Source organism: Mirounga angustirostris, unplaced genomic scaffold (assembly GCF_029215605.1).
Source record: "Mirounga angustirostris isolate CCGP_5_RB_7025 unplaced genomic scaffold, mMirAng1.0.hap1 SCAF_6, whole genome shotgun sequence".
Taxonomy (NCBI): Eukaryota; Metazoa; Chordata; class Mammalia; order Carnivora; family Phocidae; genus Mirounga; species Mirounga angustirostris.
In genome coordinates, this window is record NW_026991714.1 from 86,558,363 (window position 1) to 86,579,559 (window position 21,197).

Consider the following 21,197-nt stretch of genomic DNA (forward strand, 5'->3'; position numbering starts at 1 on the left):
TGTGTTCAATTTCCCTCCACCTCTCTTTTAAGGATGCTGGTGATTGGATTGAGGCTCCCCTTGGACCATCTCGGATCATCTCTCCACATCAGCATCCTTACGTGAGTCACACCTGCAAGGACCCTTTGACCTCATGTATAGGCTCCAGGGATTAGGACGTAAGATCGTTGGGTGGTCATTATTCTGCTGGCCGTGGTCCATCCTCTGGCTGCCGAAGAGTCCCGTCTATCCCACGTGCAAAATACATTCACCCACGTCCCTGAAAGGCTCAACCCGTGACAACTTCAACTCAGGTCGAGAAATCTCATCTCCATCTCACCCAAAGTTCCAAATCACATCATCTAAATTGGATATCGGTGAGCCTCTGGATATGCGCCATCCTGGGGGAAGACGCCTCTCTATCTCTGGGCCTATAGAACTAGAAAAGAAGTTATCTGTTCCCAAAACACAAATAGTGGGCAGGCAGAGAATAACAGTTATAAGATTGCCATTCTGAAAGGGGGCACAATGAAAGGGAAAACGGGTCACCAGGCCCAAGCAGTTTGGAAACCCAGCAGGGCAGATCCCGTTAGGCCTGAAGGTCTGGGAGAATCCTCTGTGGCTTTAGGCCCCACCCCGTGGGCTTAGGGCTCAGATACCAGGGATTGGGACCTAATATCCGCGGGCAGCGGTTCTTGAGTCTACGCCAAGCGCCAAGCCGGTGTCATTGATATTACTCTGTGTCCCAAAGTGCATTTTTCATTCAGAGTATAATACTTTTTAGCATAACTGTATCTTAGGTACCCGGCAAGCTTGCCTGATGATCTTCACTCAGGCCACCTGGCCCTGACTGAACTAACCTTTCTTCCTTCTTTCTTCCTGGCCCGTGGGTCAGCCCTGGCTGATGGCCGGCGTGAGAGGGATCCTGCTGAGGACAGGCAGAGCCCATTTTGAACCGGACTCACGTTCCCCGGGGCGGGGGGTGGGGGGTGCTGTTCACAGCTGGGTCACTCCCCGCTCGCATTCCCTCAGCAAACGCGGCTGTTCCAGCCACTCTTCAGGCATCTCCCAAACATGGAGGGGCAGGACAGGGCCTGGAGGGCACCCGCTTTCCTGAAAACAGCTTTACCTATGTGCGCACGGTAACATGGGAGGCAGATCTATGGGAAGACTTTCTGGAAGGGCCTAGCAAGATTGGTGGGCAGGGATGTTGTTCACGTAGAAATCTGTGGTGTTTCCTCATGGGAAAGCCTGCTCTTCAGAGGGCACAGCGTGACAAGAGATCAGACTTGGTGACCCGACAGGGCAGGGAGCCCACCTCAGTGGGCACTTCCTTGCGTGAAGTGATTTGCAGGCTGGGAAGAGGCCTCGTGGTGTGAAGGTTCCTGGGAGTAATGGGACCCCCCTCGGAATCGCAGATCTGTCTCCTTCCGTCAGTGGCCGCAGTGACCAGGATGTCCCCGGGCTGAGGAAGTTAACGGGGCTGCAGTCTGTGGGAGCACAGAGCGGGGCTCTGCCCTAGCGCGACTTTCCCCGGGCCCCTTCCGCTTAGCATCTATCTCACCTCTCTGTGGATTTCCTTCGGGGTGCTTCACGCTGCTCACTGTACCCCCAACCTTATCTGGGTGCCCCCTATTTCTTGTCCCAGTCTCAAAACCGACCTCAGAGTCCGCGAGGTGCTCAGAGCCCACTAGTCCGGTCGGCAGCGTGGCGTTTGGTTTAACCTTGTGTGCAGTGAGAATCCATGTGTTTTCCTAGCAGGAAAATGCCTTAATACAAGATGTCTTAGGAAAAAGCATTTATGAGCTTATGGGAAGGGTGCGGTGGTTGTGGGGGAGGGCGCTGGTCTTCATTTCCACACTGACAGTGGAACACAACAGAAAGAGCCCTGGGGGGCACCTGGGGGGCTCAGTCAGTGAAGCATCTGCCTTCGGCTCAGGTCACGATCTCAGCGTCTTGCGATCGAGCCCCATGTTGGGTAAAGCCTGCTTAAGATTCTCTCTCTCCCTCTCCCGCTGCCCCTCTCCCCACTTTGTCCCTCCCCCTCCCTAAGAAAAAAAAAGAAAAGAAAAAGGAAAACAACAAAAAAGAAAGAGCCCTGGGCCAAGCTTAGGGAGCTTGTCTGTAGGGATCCCCACTGCCCCGCCTGCCCGGTCTTCATGCGGATGGTGGACCTGGCTTTCCTGCAGGTGCCTGCCCCCCTCTGGCTGCCTGTGAGGCCATCCTCTCTCCTCTGAAGACACTTGCCTCCACGGGACAAATGATTGTAATGATAACCTGCAGGTGGTGTGACAGTGACAGGTGGTGCTAGTTTGGAGAAGGAGGCCTTTTGCAATCTCTCGATTCCATCACCAGGCAACCTCTCCGCACGAACGCTGGCTTTGGAGCCTGGCCAAAGCAGCCTGTGTCCCTGACTCACCGACGTGCCAGAGACCGTCTCGGCCTGAGCGGGCTTCTGAATGGGGAGAAGTCCTCCAGGAGTTGGATTTTCTGCCTCTTGGGCCAAATTGGCTAAAAGAGAAGGACAGCCGTGAAAGAGAAAGGAGAAAAAACTGAGTGATCGCTGAGAGAGAGAGAGAGAGAGAGAGAGAGAGAGACTGGTGTGGCTGACGGAATTCGGGTCAGGTGTGTGAGCCTGGAACTGCCAGCCCCAGCAGCTCTTTCCCCAAAACTGTCATTGTGGAAAGAGACTTTGACAGACAACAGTGTTTATCACTCTGGCAACTCTGCCCCATGCCCCGCCTTGGCGGGAGCCATGGGTCCTCTCAGGAGCCCTGCTGTCCCCAGCAGTGGGAGGACACAGTGGGTGTCCCTGCTCGCTGAGTGTGGCTGGGGCTCAGGAACCACTTCCTCGCCTTCCCCACCTGCTCCTTGCAGCCAAGAGCCCGGGCAGAAAGGCTGGGACTTTATTATAATAACAAAGGGACAGCTTGTGGAGTGTGTGTGGTTGGGGGAGGGGGTGGGGACAGAAAAGCTCGCCTGGGGTTTACGGCAGAGAGCAGCCACCCGAAACTGGTGTCCAGATTGGATCCTTATTGCTTCTAGAGAACTGACCCGAAGGCCATCTACTTCTTTAAGGAGTTGATGTGAACAAACCAATTAAGTTCCTAGTAGAGATCAAAAAGGGAGAATTTGTATTATAATGCTTTCTGGGACACATTTCTGGGTTCTATTTCCTTCCCCTTCCAGGGAGGTGGGGGAAGTTAGGCCAGTCTATATCATTTTATTTGTCTCCAAATCCCTGATCCAAGAAGAAAAGAACAGAGCTGGTTAGAGGGGTGCGTTATAACACAAACCTTTTCCCGACGTTGAGAAAGGAGCCCGCCTGTCTCAGCCCGGAGCTCAGGGGCCAAATGGGATTCGATTTTCTGGGTAAGTGCTCAGCTCAGGACGTGATTCTTCACTCCCATGAAGCTCTCACTGTCCGTATTTGAATGCTTTATGCCACTCTTACTCTTTTTATCCCCTACTTTGATTTTCAAGATAAGTTCTGTCACTCACAGTCTTCTGAACCCAAGGATTCCAAATTGAAATCACAAAGTGAAGATCCGTGATATTAAATCCCTTTGAGCTGCAGACAGGGGAAAATGGTTTTCTGACAAAGCAGGTCAGAGTATAAGTGAAGTAGGAGAACCCCACTATCTTGCTTGTACAACTCCGTTCATATCATATCCCCATTTTACCGATGAGACAACAGAGCGCACTTAGCCCAGGTTAGAACACTTAACTCGGGATCATACAATTCCAAGTTCAAGCTCACGGAAGCTGGCCAGGCAGCGGTCTGGCCCCAGAATCCACAGCCAGAACACCACCTTACGCCTTATCAAACAAATGCTGCGCGGGGTATCAGCAGCGGACTTTTAAATTAACTAACCAAGTGCCTTGTTCCTTCAAGTGCGGTCTCTGGACCAGAGACTTGGGGGCTCCCTAGAAACATAAATTCTCGGGTCCCACCCCAGATCTCCAGAATTGGGAACTCTGGAGGTGGGTGCAAGAATCCGTTCCCATGAGCCCCCCAGGTGATCCCGAAGTGGTTCACAGCCTGGCTGCATGCTAGCATCCCCTGGGGAGCTCCGCAGACACCCTGCAGCTTAGCCCCAACGCTCTAGGGTAGGTGTGGGTCACCGCTTTGGGTTTTTTTGTTTCTCAGCTCCCAAAGGAACTGCAATACGCCGCAAGGTTTGAGACTTGCCAGCGTCATATGGAGAGCTGGGTTTTGGTTCTGCCGACCACCAGCCGTGAACATGGCTTAACGCAGCCCCACTTGGTGCACCGGGTGACAAGGTGGAAGTGACCGCTGAATGAGATCATTCATGGAGCAGCGAGCACGGTTTCTGGCCGACTGCAGGCTCTCAATAAGCGGGAGCCCTCACCGTACAAAGCGGCAGCCTACTCACGCCCCCCAGCCAGTGCCCGAGCACACGGGTGGAGTGCTGGAAGGAGGTCTGGGATGCCGGGAAGCTCGCCCTCTGATGTGACCTCGGAGGCCCCGTCCTGTGAAGGCCAACCCCGGGATGGGCTCCGGCCTACTGTCTCTGTGCCCATCTGGTTTGGAGGCGGCAGGAGGCTGAGCCGAGCTGTGCGTGTGTCCTGATCTCTTCTTACAAGGACGCCAGTCCCATTGGATCAGGGCCCTCCCCAAAGACCTCATTTAACCTTAATGACCCTGTCTCCAAACACAGTCACATTCTGATGTGCTGGGAGTTAGCACTGCAACAAATGAATGGGGGGGGGGGGCACAGTTCACTTTGGGGAGGGATAAACACTCTGCTTTATGGCCCCCCAAGTTACGTCCTCCTTATATGCAAAATACAGTCACCCCATCCCAACAGCCGCACAGGTCTGGACCCATTCCAGCATTGACTGTAAGGTCCAAAACTCATCCAAACGTAAAGCAGATACGGGCGAGACGAGAGGTAAGATTGTTCTCGACCATCTCCAACTGCTGTCTCGAAATTCTTTCCAGCTTATCTCTTAACGCGGGCAAGCATCCCGGCCCGAAACGGAAACCACCCCTGGCGCAGGCGGGGCTGCCGGGAGCCAGCAAGACCCCGCGGGACCAGCTGCCAGAAGCCCACTGGCCAGACAGCGATGCCCCTGACCTCCGCGCCCCGCTGCGTGGTCCCACCGACCTCTGTCCCGCGCTCTCCTGACAGAAACTCCCAAGTATTTCCGTGCTTCGAAGACAGTCTTCGGGACGCTGGTGCGCCGTCCTGCCGGTGCTGGCCTCGCTGGAATAAATGCCTTTCTGGTGTCACCCCCTTTGGACTTCTTGTGTCTGCCTTTGGGTGCGGTCAGCGGCGAGTGGCTGCACCTGGTCTGTTGGGGACCCCCGGGCCAGGTGCTCTTGCACTTAGCTCTCTACTTCCAAAATACACTGGTGGGTCAGGCACAGGCTAGACATCCCCGATCCCCGAGGGAGAAACTGGAAGGAAGAAAGGGGTGACAGTCCCAAGCAAGTCTGAAACCGACCAGGGCAAATTCCACTAGATTTTAAGGCTCAAGAATAATCCTCTTTGGCTCTCTGCTCTGCCTTCTGGGCCAGCCAAGATAGTGGCCCTGACGAGCCAGCTCTGTCCCTCCGGCCCCGTGCCCTGGGGCCACTGTGGCAGTGGCAGCTTGTGACCTCTGGACTGCCCTCAGGGTCATTCTTGTCTTTTTTTTTTTTTTTAAGATATTATTTATTTATCTGACAGAGAGAGAGACACAGCGAGAGAGGGAACACAAGCAGGGGGAGTGAGAGAGGGAGAAGCAGGCTTCCCGCCGAGCAGGGAGCCCGATGCGGGGCTCGATCCCAGGACCCTGGGATCATGACCTGAGCCGAAGGCAGACGCTTAACGACTGAGCCACCCAGGCGCCCCAGGGTCATTCTTGTCTTGCCTGAAGGAGAAGGCGTGCTCCCAGCTTGATGGCCTTGCTGTGCTGTCCCGCAGGATCCCAGAAGCCCACCAGCCTTCCTTCGTTTTGCCCCCTCTCTGGTCCCCTTGGTCTAAGTTGGCATTTCTGCTGCTACAAAATTCCTCCACCACGTGAGATGGGGCTGATGGGTCCAAGCCGTCCGACGGGAGGCTCTTCGCGGATCTTCCCTGCATAAGCTCGTTTCTATTCCTGGCTTCTGTGGAGAAGGCTGATCGGATCCTTAAGTGACACCCATAATCTCTTTCCCATTTTTCAAAGTGTAGACAGGCTGAGAATTTTCCAGCTCTTCAAGTTATGATTTATTTTTCAATTTGTCTCTTTCCTCTCCCATTTGACTACAAATAGCAAGGAGAAACGAGGCCATGCCTCCATTTGCTTGTAAACCTCCCCAGCGATGCACCACCCTGATCACTCAGTAGTTTTGCTGTCCCCAAAACACTAGAACACACTTCAGCCAAGTTCAGTGCCACTTTTTGACGAGGACGGCCTTCCTCCAGTTTCCAGTCATTGGTCCCTCACGTCCGAGAACTCGTCGGGAGCACCTTTAGCGCCCATATTCCAGCAGCATCCTGTTGGGGATGCTACTCTCCATCTCTCCTCTCTTCTCGAGGAGCCCTCAAAAGAATTGTCTTTCGTGTCTGTATTTCCACCAACAGTTTCTTCACGGCATTATAGGCTTTTTCTAACATTCTCCTCAAAACTCTTCCAGCTTCTACACATTATCTAGTTCCGAAGCCACTTCCATACTTTTTACGTATTTGTTACTTAGCAACCATGTCCCAGTACCAAAATCTGCATTGTTTTGCCAGGTCAGCCAAGAAAAGTACCACAGGCTGGGCGGCTTATCAACAGGAATTTGTTTCCTCATAATTCTGAAGGCTCAGAGTCAGAGATCAGGCTGCTGGCAGGGTTGGCTCCTTCAGAGGCCTCCCTCCTTGGTGTGTAGACGGCTGCCTTCTCCCCGTGTCTTCATCTGGTCTTCTGGACTTGCGTCTCTGCCCTAATGTCCTCTTCTTATAAGGACATGAGTCATATTGGATTAGAGCCCACCCCAATGAGCCCATTTTAGCTTATTCATCTGTTTAAAGATCTTACCTCCCAATAGAGTCACATCCTGCGGTATTGGGGGTTAGGACCTCAGCACGAAGTTTTTGGGGGTTGGGGGCACGTAACTGCGGCTCCACAGTGAGCCTTAAACACTTACTCACCACCTCCTAAGAGCTGACCCACATGCGTAGTGATGTCACTCTGTGGCTGTGTCCTACCCAGCCCCTCCTTGCCAGCCCTTCGAGCGGCTGTTGTCCACTTGTCCCCTACTGGAGAGACGTGGGCCACGCACTCACCGTGCCTCGCTCCTGGCATGTGGCTGTGGGGAGGGCAACACTTAAAATCGAGAGGTGCGGGGCGCCTGGGTGACTCAGTTGGTTGAGCGTCCAACTCTTGACTTTGGCTCAGCTCATGATCTCAGGGTGGTGAGATCAAGCCCCAGTCAGCGGGGAGTCTGCTTGAGATTCCTCTCCCTCTGCCCCTCCCCCCGTACAAGTGCGCACGCTCTCTCTCTCTTTCAAATGAAGAAATAAAATCTCTCAAATAAATAAGCAAAATCTTGAACAAAAAATCGAGAGGCTCTTAGCCAGCCCTCTTCTGAGGCCTGTGGTGTGGCTTCTGGGATGTGTGATGGCCGGCCTGACGCCTCTCCCCTTCCCGCCCCTGCGGGAACCTTCTGCTGAGAACTCAGAGTCTCCACCGCCCATCGCCTGGGCGGCTCGGTTCTGGTGCCCCTTCCCTCTGGGGCCCACACGTACCCACAAGGCCGCAGGGGAAACCACGGTGGCTCGTGGCAGCTGTGCCTGGGCCCAGAGGGAGGTGCTCTGCCTGACACATCCTGCGAGGTGAGCCCACTGTGCCCATTTCGCAGACCCTGGTCAGTGACACAGGCAGCAATGTGGAAATGCCATCTCTCCAGTCCTGAGGCCTCACCTTTCACTCATGTGAAGTCTCCTGGGCGAACCGTCCCTCCGCCAGGCCTCGGGGGGCATCCATTGGCCTACCCCACCGCAGCTCTGCACCCGGGCTCCGCGCTCCCCCTTAACCCCCTCCGACCCCAGCCCCTCCCTCCGCGGCTCCCGGCGGCCACCCCCCCCTTCACGGGGCGAGGACGAGGACGGATGTGTGCGCTGTGCCAGTAAACTCTGGGCTTGGCTTCTGGGGGTGTCCGTTTCCCCCATGGTGAAATGGGGGAACAACTGCTCTGTGGGCTGTGAAGGTGACTTGGAGGGCGGCGCCTTTATTCCAGGGTCTGGCAAGTCACAGGGGGGTCTTGGGGTCCCCCAGTACCTCCTTCCTCTTGCCTTCCTTGCTTCCCCTCACGCCTAACTCCCTGTCCTTAACCTTCGGTCCCACCTGGCAGCCAACAGAGGCGTTGGAGGGAGGCTACATTCCACCCCTTCCCCGCCCCCCCACCCCACAGGCCCGCGGGCCGAGCTAGTCCACGCAAGGCAGGCTTGGACACAACGGGTTCCTGGATGAGGCCAGGCCTGGGGCCGTCGGGAAACACCTCCCTCTCCCTTAGCAGAGACACTTCTCCCAAGTCCTTTTTCTAGTTCCTTGCTCACTGGGCCATCTTCTGCTCCCTGTATCTCCCATGTGCCTCCAATATGGAGAGAAGTTGGTCGGAAAATCCCAGCCCCTTACAGCCCACATGTCATAGGTTCAACCGGTGCTTGGGGGTTCTGAGGACCAGGTGGTTCCCCCGCAGCCCCTCCTGGGCCCCCTGGCCCACTCGCCCAACGCATTCACTAGCCGTTATCTCTCAAGAGAAATGCAAAGTCAGTGACTAGGAGTCTCAGGGTGCTTGGCTCACACAAGTCTGTCCTCAAGGGGCACCTCTTCCCACTTGGCCTTTGGAATCAGGGTGGGAGCCCAGGTCTGGGGTCAATGTCAGATTCCCCTCCACCTCGGTCTGCCTCCCACGCCATTTCCAGCTGATACTGCAGCAAGGAGACAGAGGCCCTGAAGCTGAGGGATGGTCCCAGATCACAGACGTTGCTCACAGATGTCATCCACACTGAGGTTCTTAGAATTCAGGGGATCCAGAAACTTTGATGGGGAAAAAAATGACATCTTTATTTCCACGAACCTCCAATTGAATATAAAACTGGGAACTCTATCATCAGTTTAAAAAAAAAAAATCAGAGATATTTCCATATTACATTAATTATTGCAGATTTTTCAAAATGTTCACACTCATCACGACTTTGAAATTACAGTAGCTATTAGATAGGAGGCCTAGTTATTTAATGCATTGAGAAGCTCACTTATTATAAAAATATTTTGATAACTGTGTCTCAGTCTAATTAGTCGTCTCTGTAATCCCAGGCCATGTGTTTTAGTCATTTGAAAACCTCAGAGGAAACCCCACGTTGCCAGCAGACATCAGGAGAGCCGGAAGCCACCGCTCAGCGAGGATGCGGGAATCTTGCGACCGCGGGGCTGCCCCCACCTGTCTTAGCTGCTTCCAGAATTCCTTCGGAGATGGCAAACGTGGTGGGTGCCGTGGCGTCCAATGGGTAGCCGGCCCCTCCCTGTCCTCCTTGCCAGCAGAACCCAAGTCTGTGATGGAGGATGACGGCCCCAGGGGAGGACAGCTGCTGGCTGGCTACGCACCTGAGCGCCTGGTTCTGGGCGGCGGGGCCTGAGAGGTCAGCGGGAGTGGGGTGCTCATGGGAAAGATGTGTCTTCTCTAAGGACAGGAAGGAAAGAAGGAAAAGAGAAAGGAGAAAGGAAGGAAGGCAAGGCAAGGAAGATAGGAGGGAGGGAGAGGAAGAGAAGGAAGGAAGGAAGGGAGGGGAGAAAGCCCGGAGCGGGAGGGGCAGAGGCGGGGGCGGGGGGGGGGTTGGTCAGGCAGAAAGCCGTTCGTTTTGTTCCCGGACAACATCAGGCCCCGGGATTGACCTGGAACCCTGTCACCTTTGGATTCCTTGTTATACAAGACAGGAAATGTCTCTTTTAATTTAAACCGCACGTAATTGAGATTTCTCACGCTCAACTCCAAGTGCTCCACCAGAGAATCTTCTGCAGTTCGAGAGCAACATGACAGCTCATTGCTGTAAGTTCGTCAGCGAGCCTGCATCGGCCACGCTGAGGTCTCACGTGTGGGCCCTCGGATGGCGACCCCGCCCCCAGACAGTTCTCCACGCAGCACCGAGGAGGCCTGCGCCGTTGTTGAGGCAATCTTTATTCTCATAACTGCGTTCAAGGTCTGGTTCAAAGTCTGGCTCCCCCGCGGGTGTAACGTGGGGTGAGGCCCACGATGGTCTATTTTGCAGCCCTGTCCCACTGTGGGCACCCCAGGCTGGGGTCTGGGCCCCCAGGGGCTCAGGCGGGGACTGCTTTGGGACCCTCCGGCCCTACTGTTTTTTGGAAACGATGTGTACCATTTGCAGCATGCATAATACAGAAAATCAAATACCTACACATTGTATTATTAGTAAACTGGTTAGGAATAGTAATAAATTGGTCTAAGAAGAGAATTTTCTTTTTTTCTTTTAGGTAGGTCCATGGACAGAACAGAGCATGAGACGAGATTTTATTTTTCTGGCTGAGCATTTTTTAAAAATGTGGAATGTACTGCAGAATCAAATAGCTGAGTCAGGTTACACACTTTACTATAAAAAATGTTGCAAATCTGATCCTCTCCGCTCCAGTCCAGAGCTCATAGAGCACCCCTCCCCCTGTATCAGCCGAAACTCCTTCCAGAGCATTTGGGAGCCCACACCTGACTCGACTACCCAGTCCCGTCTCTGCAAAGCCCCCACTCGGAGCCTGCAGAGCACCTGTCCTCTTGCTTGGTGTTGAACATTTCCTCCCCTGCTGGGTCTTCAGGATGGTGAGGACGACACAGAGTTTTTTCAATAAATAAACTTTTCCCGGATGCCAAAGCAGGACCCCCCCCCCCCCCACACACATTCCTAAAGCACTCTGAAGGACACTGCACAATTATGCTAAGAGCTCTCTTTCTCACATGGCAGGAGAACCTTGTTTTTGGTTGTCTCAGATAATGGGAGCAAGAGGACGCAGAAATGTGGTATCTGGAACATGAAAACACCTAGTCCGGGCCAGTGTTTTCAGGGCCCCTCCCGGCACCCAGTCCCCATCCAAACTGCCAAATAAGGAATAGGCCACTGTAGTGTTTTCTTGATACGCCTGTGGGGTTTTTCAAAGGCAGGCATTTTAAAAGGCTGAGGATGAGGGGAAGGACCTCAGCCAGCCTCAGATAGCACTGGGAAGCCCCCGATAACTGGCAAACAAGTATATGGATCTTAAACACCGTAAAAGTTGTGAAAATATTTGCCCCTTCCCCCCACCGTGGTTTGGGGTGCAGGCCCTGAGTGCCGAGGGCTGACTCCAGGTGAGCACTCAGGAGTGGCGTGACCTTGAGCAGGTTAGCCCCTGACCTTGAGTAGGTGAAGGGCTTTAAACGGCAGGCTCCTGGGCCAGCTGGGAAAGGCAGCCCGTCACACTGTCTCGCAGGTACTGTGAGTGGGTGAGGAGAACGCCTTCCAGGGCTTGGCGCGGTGCCTGGCACATCATCAACACCCCACAAACGATAATGGTTAATATGACAAATAAGAATAAACAGCACGAGGGCAGAGCAGTAAAAAGCGAGTGCTTTTTAAAAGTGCGATAAAAAAAATAAGTAAATAAAATAAAAGTGCGATAAGGAATGGTCATTGAGCAGGGCCCCCAGAGAGGACAGACGGTCTCCCCTGCCCTCAAACGCTAGTCACCCCCTCCGGTAAAGCACCAAGGACGACCACAGCCACCGCCGGAGAGTGTTATCTATAAAGTATCTTCTCTTTATTTAAGTTAAACAATTTTCAAGGATGGTTTCCATCTATAAAATGGACAAAGTACAAGCTCTGTACAGCAGTTCTTTTTAAAAATCAACTGGAAAAAAAATTACCAAACTATATTTTGAATTTGCAAAACATACTCACAGAGACCATCATTTTAGCTTTGATGAAGACATAAGAAAGACCACCACAGAGAGGACAACTAGCTTCGCCACGCTTTGCTCAAAGGGCTCTTAGGAAAGAATCTGTACTTGTAAAAACAGGAGTGAGAGGGTGGGATCGTCCCGATGACTAAGAGATAATGCAACCGCAGTAAGTCACTTTGGCACACTGTTGTCTTGTAAACATAGCTCACCTCCAGGGAGCCCTCCCAGCCCCACTTCTGCTCACAACGCCCGCCCACGGGGTCCGAGGCCGCCAGCCGCGCCCCCAGCCCCAGCTCAGGGACGGGGAGCGACCCCAGAAGGGGCCGGGTGGGCCCGTCCCCATGGTACAAGCTCGATGAGAGTTCTGCGTGGGGCGGGGGTATGTGGGGGAAGGACTCATCAAGAACCTGACTCGAATTTCTTTTACATCAAAGCCAAATTTGTTTGCTAGCCGTGGGGTAGTTTTTGCAAACACCGGCAGTGGCTCACAGGGCACAGGGCCTTATGATGGGACCCAGGTGCTCGGGCTGAGTCCGGTTCCTCCTGCCCCACCTGCATTCAACAGCCTTGTACAGGTACCTGGCCCTCTCCCCGGGGCCTCCCTGTCGTCAAGACCAGCCTCTGAAGACACAGGTAATCCAGCTGGGGCCTCCCTGTCCACTGAAGGTACATCTGGTTGCTGGGCAGAGGGCAAAAAGGAAGCTGCAGGACAGTCCCTGAGCCATGCCTCTACACCCGATCCCGGTGACCTAGAGCAAACACACGTGGGCCTTTTGCAGCGAAGGAAGAAAGACCAATAGCGTCCCCTTGCCTAGAAGAAACGGGCAGGGAACAGAGTGGCACTTCGCAGAATCTTCTGGGGCCAATTCTCACTCTGTGACCCCCCGGGCCCTCCCCGAAGGGGCCTGAGGATGTGCATCTCTGATGCACGTCCCACTCCGCAGCAGCTGGGGGTGGCCTGGGGTGGCCAGCCTCTGTGAGACCGCATGTGTGCAGGAGGGCCACTCCGTAGGGGGCCGGGGACTGCCCTGTCACAGCATGCGGGGCCACTGCAAAGGCAAGGGGGGCTCTGCAGGGACATTCCTGGGCACCTCTTCCTGTCACGACTTAGTTCCTAACTGGCTTGTGGTTATACTGATCTCTGCTTCCTAACGCACACACCTCCTGTGTTGTGTCCAGAATCCTCCATGTCAGCTGATCAGGCATTGGATGGTTTCCGCCCGTCCCAACTCTTGACCCAATGCTCCATGACCCAAAGCAGACACCTGGGCCTGGGAGGGACGGTGTGGGCAGGCCAGATTCCAGAGCCCAGGGACCAGCTCACGGGACACTCACGATTCGCCCAATGCCAGCCTAGGACAGCTTCCTACTGTCGCCTACTGGGAGCTGGGAGGCTGCTGGGTTTTTGTTTTTTCCCTAAGAGAAAAGAAATTTAATTCAAAAAGACCCAAAGTAATGTCTGTCAAAATAAGTAGCCCATCCAGGTTTCCAGATACCAAGGGCACAGAAGGTGGATGCCGACACTTAGCAGTGATTCCCAAGCTGAAGCCGACAGAGGTGCCCGGGCTGAGGCTGGCAGTCCGCAACCCCCCCCCCCCCCCAGGACCCCTAGCCTCCTAGAGCCCAGCGACAGGGAAGCCCCCAGCGACAGGGAAGCCCCGAGCGACCCCGTAGCACCTGCTCACTGATGGGGTTCCGGGGGGGGGCAACAGAGCCCGCCTTCCCCACCCCCCCAAGGGCCCCCTCCCTCTTCCTTCTGGCCGTGAACTAACTGTTGTGTGGGCAATTTACAAGATGAGGACAACCTACAGAAACCATAGGGAACTGACCGTACATTCTTTCTTTATATATATTTATATTTAGTGTCCCACCATAGAAAAGTTCATATTCAAATAGAGCAAGGACGTCACGTGGAAGAGGGGGTCTGTGCTGGGAGGACAGCTGGGAACAGAGGAGCAGGGACAGGGGAATACAACGTAAACCTGCAAAATGACTCGGTTCGCTGTTGTGGAAACCAGACGTGATTTCGATGGGATCAAAAATGGAGATTTCAAAAGAGTTCTCCCCGGGGTGACGCAGCCACGGCCCCCCTTCCGCCCTCCCTGCCCCGCACCGGTCCGCGCGGGGGCGGCGCCTTGGCCGTCCTGGGGGGCGGGCGGCCGCGGCCTCGGAGGAGGGGCCTGGCCGCCGCCTGCGGGGCGAGGAGAGCGGTTCTCTTTCCGGGCCTCTTCGGTGTCCGCCCAGGCCCCGTGCCTCGCACAAGTTCTCCGACTTTCAGACCATGATGGAATACTGAGGTATATAGTTTCGCAGAAAGTTTAAGAAACGTAATCAAGAACGTGACCTCCAGACTCAGCCGGCGTGGGGGCCGGGCTGGCGCGGCCCGGCGGGCTCCGCCTACTGCTGCAGGTTGAGCGTGAACTTCCACTGCTGAGACAGGGCGGGGCCGCACACCTCCACGCTCAGGCCCCCGTTCCTGGCCGCGCGGCTGTCCAGACACAGGTTGCTGCCCACGTGCCGCAGCTTGGAGTTGCCCTCGATCTGTTCCCACTTCTGCAGGAGACAGGAGAGTGCCTTACGATCACGGCACACACAAAACCGCACGGTACACATCCATTTGCGGGGTCTCCTAGCTACACTAAAAACAAAAAAAACCAAGCCTTTTTTTTTTTTTTTTTTGGTGGTGGTGGCCGGGGTTTTGGGGGTGGGGGTGGGGGGTGGGGTTCTGATCGTAACGGAGGAGTTACCCACTGCCCCAAGACAAAGCAGCTCCAGGGCCAGCTGAGCGTCCAGGGAAAGAAACCTATGCTCTCTGCCTTGGTTTGCAACTCAAAGCCTCCTTTCTGGGCTGCTAGGGGCCGTGTGCCCTGCCCCACCTCTTCCCTCCTTTGGCTGTCCCCTCATCCAAGCACCAGTGCTCTGGGCACCTGCCCGTCCTCAGTCATCAGGGCAAGGACTTGAGGTAGGGAGTCTCTTGTCGGCAACGTGCATTCATCCACAATAAGGCCTCCTCTGATGCTATTTCACCTCCAGGAAGGAGCCCCAGGAAGCTGAGCCAGCTCAGAGAGGACCCCAATCCTGCCCCTAGCTAGTGGAAGGCAGCCCCTGCTCGGAGCCCGTGGCCCGGGCACCTCCACGCTCCCACTTAGGGCCTTAGGCTCAATTAAACTAGGGGAATGGTGTCAGGTCAAACGAGAGGGAAAGAGATGCCTGAGTGGACAGAATATCATGTTGAGGAACCCGTCTCTATACCGTGTGATTTTCTCTACTAGTCTGTGAGCTCCTTGGTGGGTGTGAGAAACCTGTCTCAGCCACCCCGGGGGCCCCCAGTGCTCTGCGCGGCAGGGACCAAGCAGTATTTGCTCAGTTCCAAATGTGACTCTTGTAAAGCACAGGGTATAACGTCTCCTTATTCGAGTGTGGACACCCTTCCCCCACCAAGACCAAACCCATCAACCAACCCGACCTCAACCAACCAGCTAACCAAATTCAATCAGCCAACCAACCAACTCACCAATCAACTAACTAATCAACCAACCAAACAAGAAAACAAAGCCCACAGCCTAGCCTAAACGAAGTCTGAGGCTCCCTCACCCCGTTGTTCACCCCCATGTAAAAATCTCTAATGTTTGTTCTTTAAAAGAAAAAAAACTATCACACTTATTTCTCCCAAAAGCTCTCCCTTCATTAATATAGTCTGTGATTCTAATTAATTTTTTACACTGTGTGCACTAAAGCTCCTTTCCGTAAGTATTTTTGCAAATCCTTTTGACACCGTGGAATTGCATTCTCTTCCTGCTGTCTCCTTTCCCCTCTGACTCTGCAAATGCACACAAAACACGACCCACAGACGTGCCTGGAAACCAAATACTCCAACTGGCAAGACGGTGCAGCTTTGAGATAAGATTAGCTGAGGAGCCTCCTCTCAAAGGGCAAATGGATGGGGAGGGGAAGGAGGCAGAGCGAGGCAGAAGGCCCCGGCGCCCCGAGAGCCGGCCTTCTGCACAAGAACAGGAGGCTGGGATGTTCTCGTAAGGACCCTATGATACTCATTCAGGCTGCCCGCTAACCTGGAGCTTCTGCCAACAGTGAAAGTCAGCGCAATCAGATGAGCACGGGGAGGTCACTGCTGCCTGCCGATCATCCCTCCTCTCCGGTTCCCTGGCTGTCAGTCCTCAAGCTGGTCTCCTCCATTGTCATGTAAAGTGTGTATGTGCAGCCCACAGCCCTGTGTCGCTCTGAGTGGCCAGGAATCAGGCCTGACAAAGAATGTGGAATGAATGGAATCTAATTCCCTTCTCTGGAGGGGCTGGCCTGTCAGGTGTCAAAGCCTCAGCTAAATGCAAGGTCTTTAAAAAAAAAATAACCAAACTCCAGCTCTGGCTCTAATCATGGGTCAGATTTCTGGGCCATCGAGGCTCTGCTGAAACAGCCCCCACACGGCTCTGCACCGGCCGAAGTCTCGGGGTCAGAAGAGCTGTTTGCAGGACGTTTCCACCCCGTGCTGTGAGCCTCTCGGGGGCGTCAGTTATGCTTCCCAAGAACTGGGATGGCACCAGGGACGCCTGTCAGCTCTGGAAACAAGGCAAACTCCTACTGAACTCCTCCAGAGATTAAGTGTCCATCAGAAACCAGGCTGGGGGTCTGCAGTGTAGGGGACAGGGGGCACCCCACGAGCAGGCCAGGGATGGACAGATGCAAGCATTTCCCGACAACCGGGATCTAAGCCAGGCACCTGGTCCCGGCCTCAGTCCTCCCAGGTGACACTGGAGAGGAGGCACTGACTCTGTGGGTCTCAGCCTCCCCTTTGGTGAAATCCGTCTTGGACTAGAAGCCTACTCAGGCTCCTGGCTCTGGTAGGCTCTGTGCCTCAGTTTCTCTACACCCATCTATCTCATAAAAAGAGACTGTACGAGGATAAGCCAGTCTCCACTCGTTGGCACGCTGGAAGGTCCTTTCGTGGCTGCATTTCTATTTCTGACACTAGTCACCACTCCCCCATGGCTCAAGAAAGGGCTTGCCTCCAAGTTACCACGGGGGCTTATGTCAGAGAAGGTAAAAACAATCCGAACTGTTTGGAAAAAGTAATATATACACACAGATACTTGACAGAGAGAGTGTGTGCGTATAAGGTCTCATCTGCTTGAACTTTTATACTCATTTAGCATTTTTATAAATTTAAAAAGCAAAAATATTTAATGAGTAAGTAAGAACACGCAATTTTTCTTTGAAACATCCGGTGGCATGGGAAGAATGAGAATGTCATCAGAAATAAGCAACATCAGACCACCGGCTTAAGAAATAGAGATCTTTCCTTCAGGGCTGTGGGTTTACCAGCACAGAATGAAATGAAACAGAATGAAAACAGCTCCCTTTGGTGATGTGGTTATGAACCTCGCTTTCTTTTCTAGTACTTATTTGTAGGTCAGTGTTTGGCTGACTTCTCAGTGGGCCCCGCGCCTGGGCCAAGTTCTCTGCCCGCTGTGGCTGGCCGCTGCCGCACCCCTGCTTGGCCCCCGGGGCTTCCGCAATTCTGTGCAGAAGCCGTGAGCCGGCTGTGCCTCCCCGCTCCCGGGCCTGAGTCTCTGCCTCCACACACAGGGGGTCTGATGAGGCAGAACGTGATGGGGTTCCAGGCATCCCGCCCAGCACTCAGACGCACACGTGCACGGCCCCGGCCCCCGGGCCTCTCCCGCGTTCACGGGCATCACCAAACACTTTCAGGATGCCCATGTATGAGTGGCTGCTACAAAGAAGCTTCTGAAGAAGGGACCAGCAGCACTGCTTACCTGCACCTGGAGGTGCTGGGAGCCCCTACCGAGGCCCTCAGCCTGGAGAAGGTGCTTACACACCTTCGTAGGAGCTGAACATACGAATGAGGCCCCTTCCTCTCCAGTGTGGCTAGAGGGTGAGGCCCAGATATAAAGAGATCAATCAAGAAGGTACGGAAGGGGGCCCTGGGTGGCTCGGTCAGACCTCTGACTCGTGATTTCGGCTGGGTCCTGATCTCGGGGTCGTGGGGTTGAGCCCGGGGTTGGGTTGCATGCTCAGCGGGGAGTCGGCTTGGGATTCTCCCTCTCCCTCTGCCCCTCTCCCTGCTGATGCTTTCTGTCTCTTTAAAATAGATGAATAAATGTTTAAAGAAAAAAAGAAGTTATGGAACGACATAACCCGGGATAGGGGGACTTACGGTGGAGCCGCCCACAGGGGACAGGCCAGAAGGCACGCTGCCCAGAGCCGGTGCACGCGGGCGGCACAGGGCCTTCCGAGTGCCCACAGCCCGCACGGAGCACGAACGCCCCGACCGCACGCTCACCCAGCACGGGATTCATGGAGCGCCTGCTGCGTGCCAGGAGCTCCCGGCGCAGCAGGAGACAGCGGACAGCCGGAGCCGAGGTCCGACAGGGCAGCGGGATGGGACAAAGCAGCGCTGCGGTCAAGGCCGCGGTGGGGGGTGGGGCGCAGGAAGGCCCGGCTGAGGGGCAGGGGCGCCCTACCTGTCTGGTGTCGTTCTCTCGGCAGCCCTGCAGCTTTATGACAGAGCCGGGCGCCCGGTCCACCACCGTCAGGCACAAGTCCATGTGCTTCACCGACTTCTCCTTCGTCAAGGCCCATTCCTGGAGCACAACAGCGGAGGTCAGGGCCGCGCCACACGCAGGGCTGTGAGTGACGGGGCCCCGAGAGGGAAAGGGTCATGCTGCTAAGCGGAGACTCCGAGCCCCCAGCCAACGCAGGGCTGACACACGACTTCTTACCGAAGGGCAAATCTCCACCTGGGGGTGCCAGGGGGAGCGTCCCAGCGTAGCACCAAGTTCACCGACTGATGTGAAGAAAGGGCTTTGAGAACACGAGTAACTAAGATAAACAGTGTGAACTATTTTAGCCCCTGGTGCAAATCTGAGTGCCACACCCAGTTTTCTACCACGAAAGGTGACCTGGAAACAAAGTGGCCCATGCGTGGATCCCCCAAGGTAGACAGTTCAGGGTCGACTTTTCCACCTGCATTATTTTGGAAAGACTCTGCCCCCCTGCAGGTGTGGTTTGGAAACAGCCTTTATGAATGTGGATTGTAATGTGTGAAAATGATAAATTATACATGGCCCATTTAAGCAAAATATGCAGCACGTAACCTTACTACTGAGCAGTGAGTTGACTGGCTGATGCTCACAAAGGTCTGAGATCCCTAAATCTGTGTACTTACACACACACCCCTTGTGCTAACACCAGGCGCCTGCTGTGTGCTGGGCACCACTGTATGCCCCACGAGAGGCTGTTATTACCCCCATTTACAGATGGGAAAACTGAGCCATGATCAAATAGAAACACACACACACACAGGCACACACACCCCTTAAGGGCTGAGAGCACAACCATTTATTCTGAGTGCTAAATAAGACAGTCTTAAAAGGGCAGGAAGCCAGAGAATGGAGAAGATGGGTGAGCGAGGCCCCAGGCAGAAAGTTCTGGGTGGGGCCACAGGTGGGACAGGAGGAGGTAGCTTCCGACCTTCACTCTAGGACCTGACCCTCTCAAAGGGGTAAATACCCAAGTGAGCCCTGAGGATCCAGAAGCAGCCAAGCGTCTTCCAACCCAGAATTCCACCTGGACACACTCCCTACCACTGTGTCCCTTTCTGCTATCTGCCCAGGAAAGCTGCTACGACTCCAGCCATCCTTCCAGCGACCGTCCACGGCGCCCTGCAGTGCCTCAGGTGCTCTCCCAGGGCCCAGCCCACGGCGGTGAACAGACAGTCAAGGCCCCGACCTCACGGGGCTGGCTCTCCAGTGGGGAGAATGGCTCACCCATGAATAAATGTATTATGTAACTTTAGGAGCTACTAAGTGCTATGGAGAAATTCTTTTTCTTTCCTGTTCTCAGGGGACAGAGGTAAGGGAGGGAATAAATTATCTTTTAAAGAAGCCTCACTATTCAGCACCTCGGTTACCTTGGAACAGATGGTCTGCCCTAGACAGGCAGCCCATCTAGGGACTGGAGAAGCCCCTTAGCCTGTTCACGGCTTCCTTCTCTCCTAGCAGGGAGGCAGACTGGGGCCAGTCCCCTCCTTTTCCTTGACTTCAATGTTCTCACCTTTTTTTTTTTTTTTTAGTTTATTTATTTGAGAGAGAGAGAGAATGAGAGAGAGCACATGAGAGGGGGGAGGGTCAGAGGGAGAAAAGACCCCCTGCCGAGCAGGGAGCCCGATGCGGGACTCGATCCAGGGACTCCAGGATCATGACCTGAGCCGAAGGCAGTCGCTTAACCAACTGAGCCACCCAGGCGCCCCTGTTCTCACCTTTTAATGAGTGTTTCTCAAAGTGTGCTCCATGAGGGATTCTATGAAAAGTTAGTTTCAGGTCAAGTAAGTTTGGGAAACAGTGAATTTGGGCCACGTTTCTTTCTGCAAAGTCACACATAGGCTTCTCACGGCTCTGGAATGCTGAGCCTAGCAGAACGTGCTCGGACTGTTTTCCTTAGCATCTCTCAGACCTGAGAGCACAGAGCCCTGTCCCCACCTGTCCCCACTGGCAGCTCCTGGCAGGGAGCTCTGCAGAGCATTCTCTGGGAAGGGACCCACACCGCCCCTGAGGGTCAATCCCAACCTTCCATGATGCTGTCCCTCCACAGCTGGTGCCTTCGAGGCGCCAACGGGCACTCAGCGTCACCTGCACATCAGGGCAGAATTGGGGGCCAAAAGGTCCCAGGAAGGAGCTCATGCACCCCGTCTTTCATGCATTCAGATATGCATCACACCCACAGCGAGGCTCACGTGAAGGAATGGCACCAACCCGCCCCCACTCGTGGGCAAGATTCTAGATGCTTCTTGGAAGCAGGTGTTGAAGAGATGTTGGAAGGGTTGCAGATACCGAGTGAAAGCTCACGTATGAATGTTTCTACAACCTTCTTGCTATTGTGTGCTTAATTATTTTAAAGCAGACTTTACACTGAATTCCAGGAAAACTAGTTCAGCTGTGCAAACAACAGAGCTGGCTGCCACTTTGTTCTTCTGTTGCATTTCAATGATCTGAATTTGTAAAATAAAGTTCATAAATATTTAAGAATTGCTTTTTTGAGCTGCCACTCTTAAAAAGAGCATGGCCATTAATTTTCCCATTTTCTGTGTGTCTGCTGAGGCTCCGCCAGAAACCAGGTAAGAAACCGTACTCGTTCAGAGCATGGGACCCTATTTGCAGTTAGGAAACGTTATTTACCCTCTCATTTCTCACCCATGTGGCACACCACTCAAAACAGCATCGCTTTCCATCAGCTGGGACGGGACTTACTCACGGAACATCTGCAC

At 54.2% G+C, this 21,197-nt stretch overlaps 1 protein-coding gene across 2 annotated transcripts in view; it reads right to left on the minus strand.

Annotated features, from left to right (window-relative positions):
- Nucleotides 1-11,730: 11,730 nt before the first annotated feature.
- GALNT2 (polypeptide N-acetylgalactosaminyltransferase 2) overlaps nt 11,731-21,197 on the minus strand; it is a 183,402-nt gene continuing 173,935 nt past the window's right edge. Inside the window, exons 15-16 of one of the 2 annotated variants that reach the window (XM_045877854.3) lie at nt 18,397-18,516; nt 11,731-14,452 (exon numbers count right to left, since the gene is read on the minus strand). In XM_045877854.3, the coding sequence (XP_045733810.1) occupies nt 14,297-14,452; nt 18,397-18,516 (276 nt within the window). In that variant the 3' untranslated portion in view covers nt 11,731-14,296. Of the gene's footprint in view, nt 14,453-14,513; nt 14,538-18,396; nt 18,517-21,197 lie in introns of those variants that run through there. The other variant, XM_064594644.1, reaches the window with a different exon arrangement.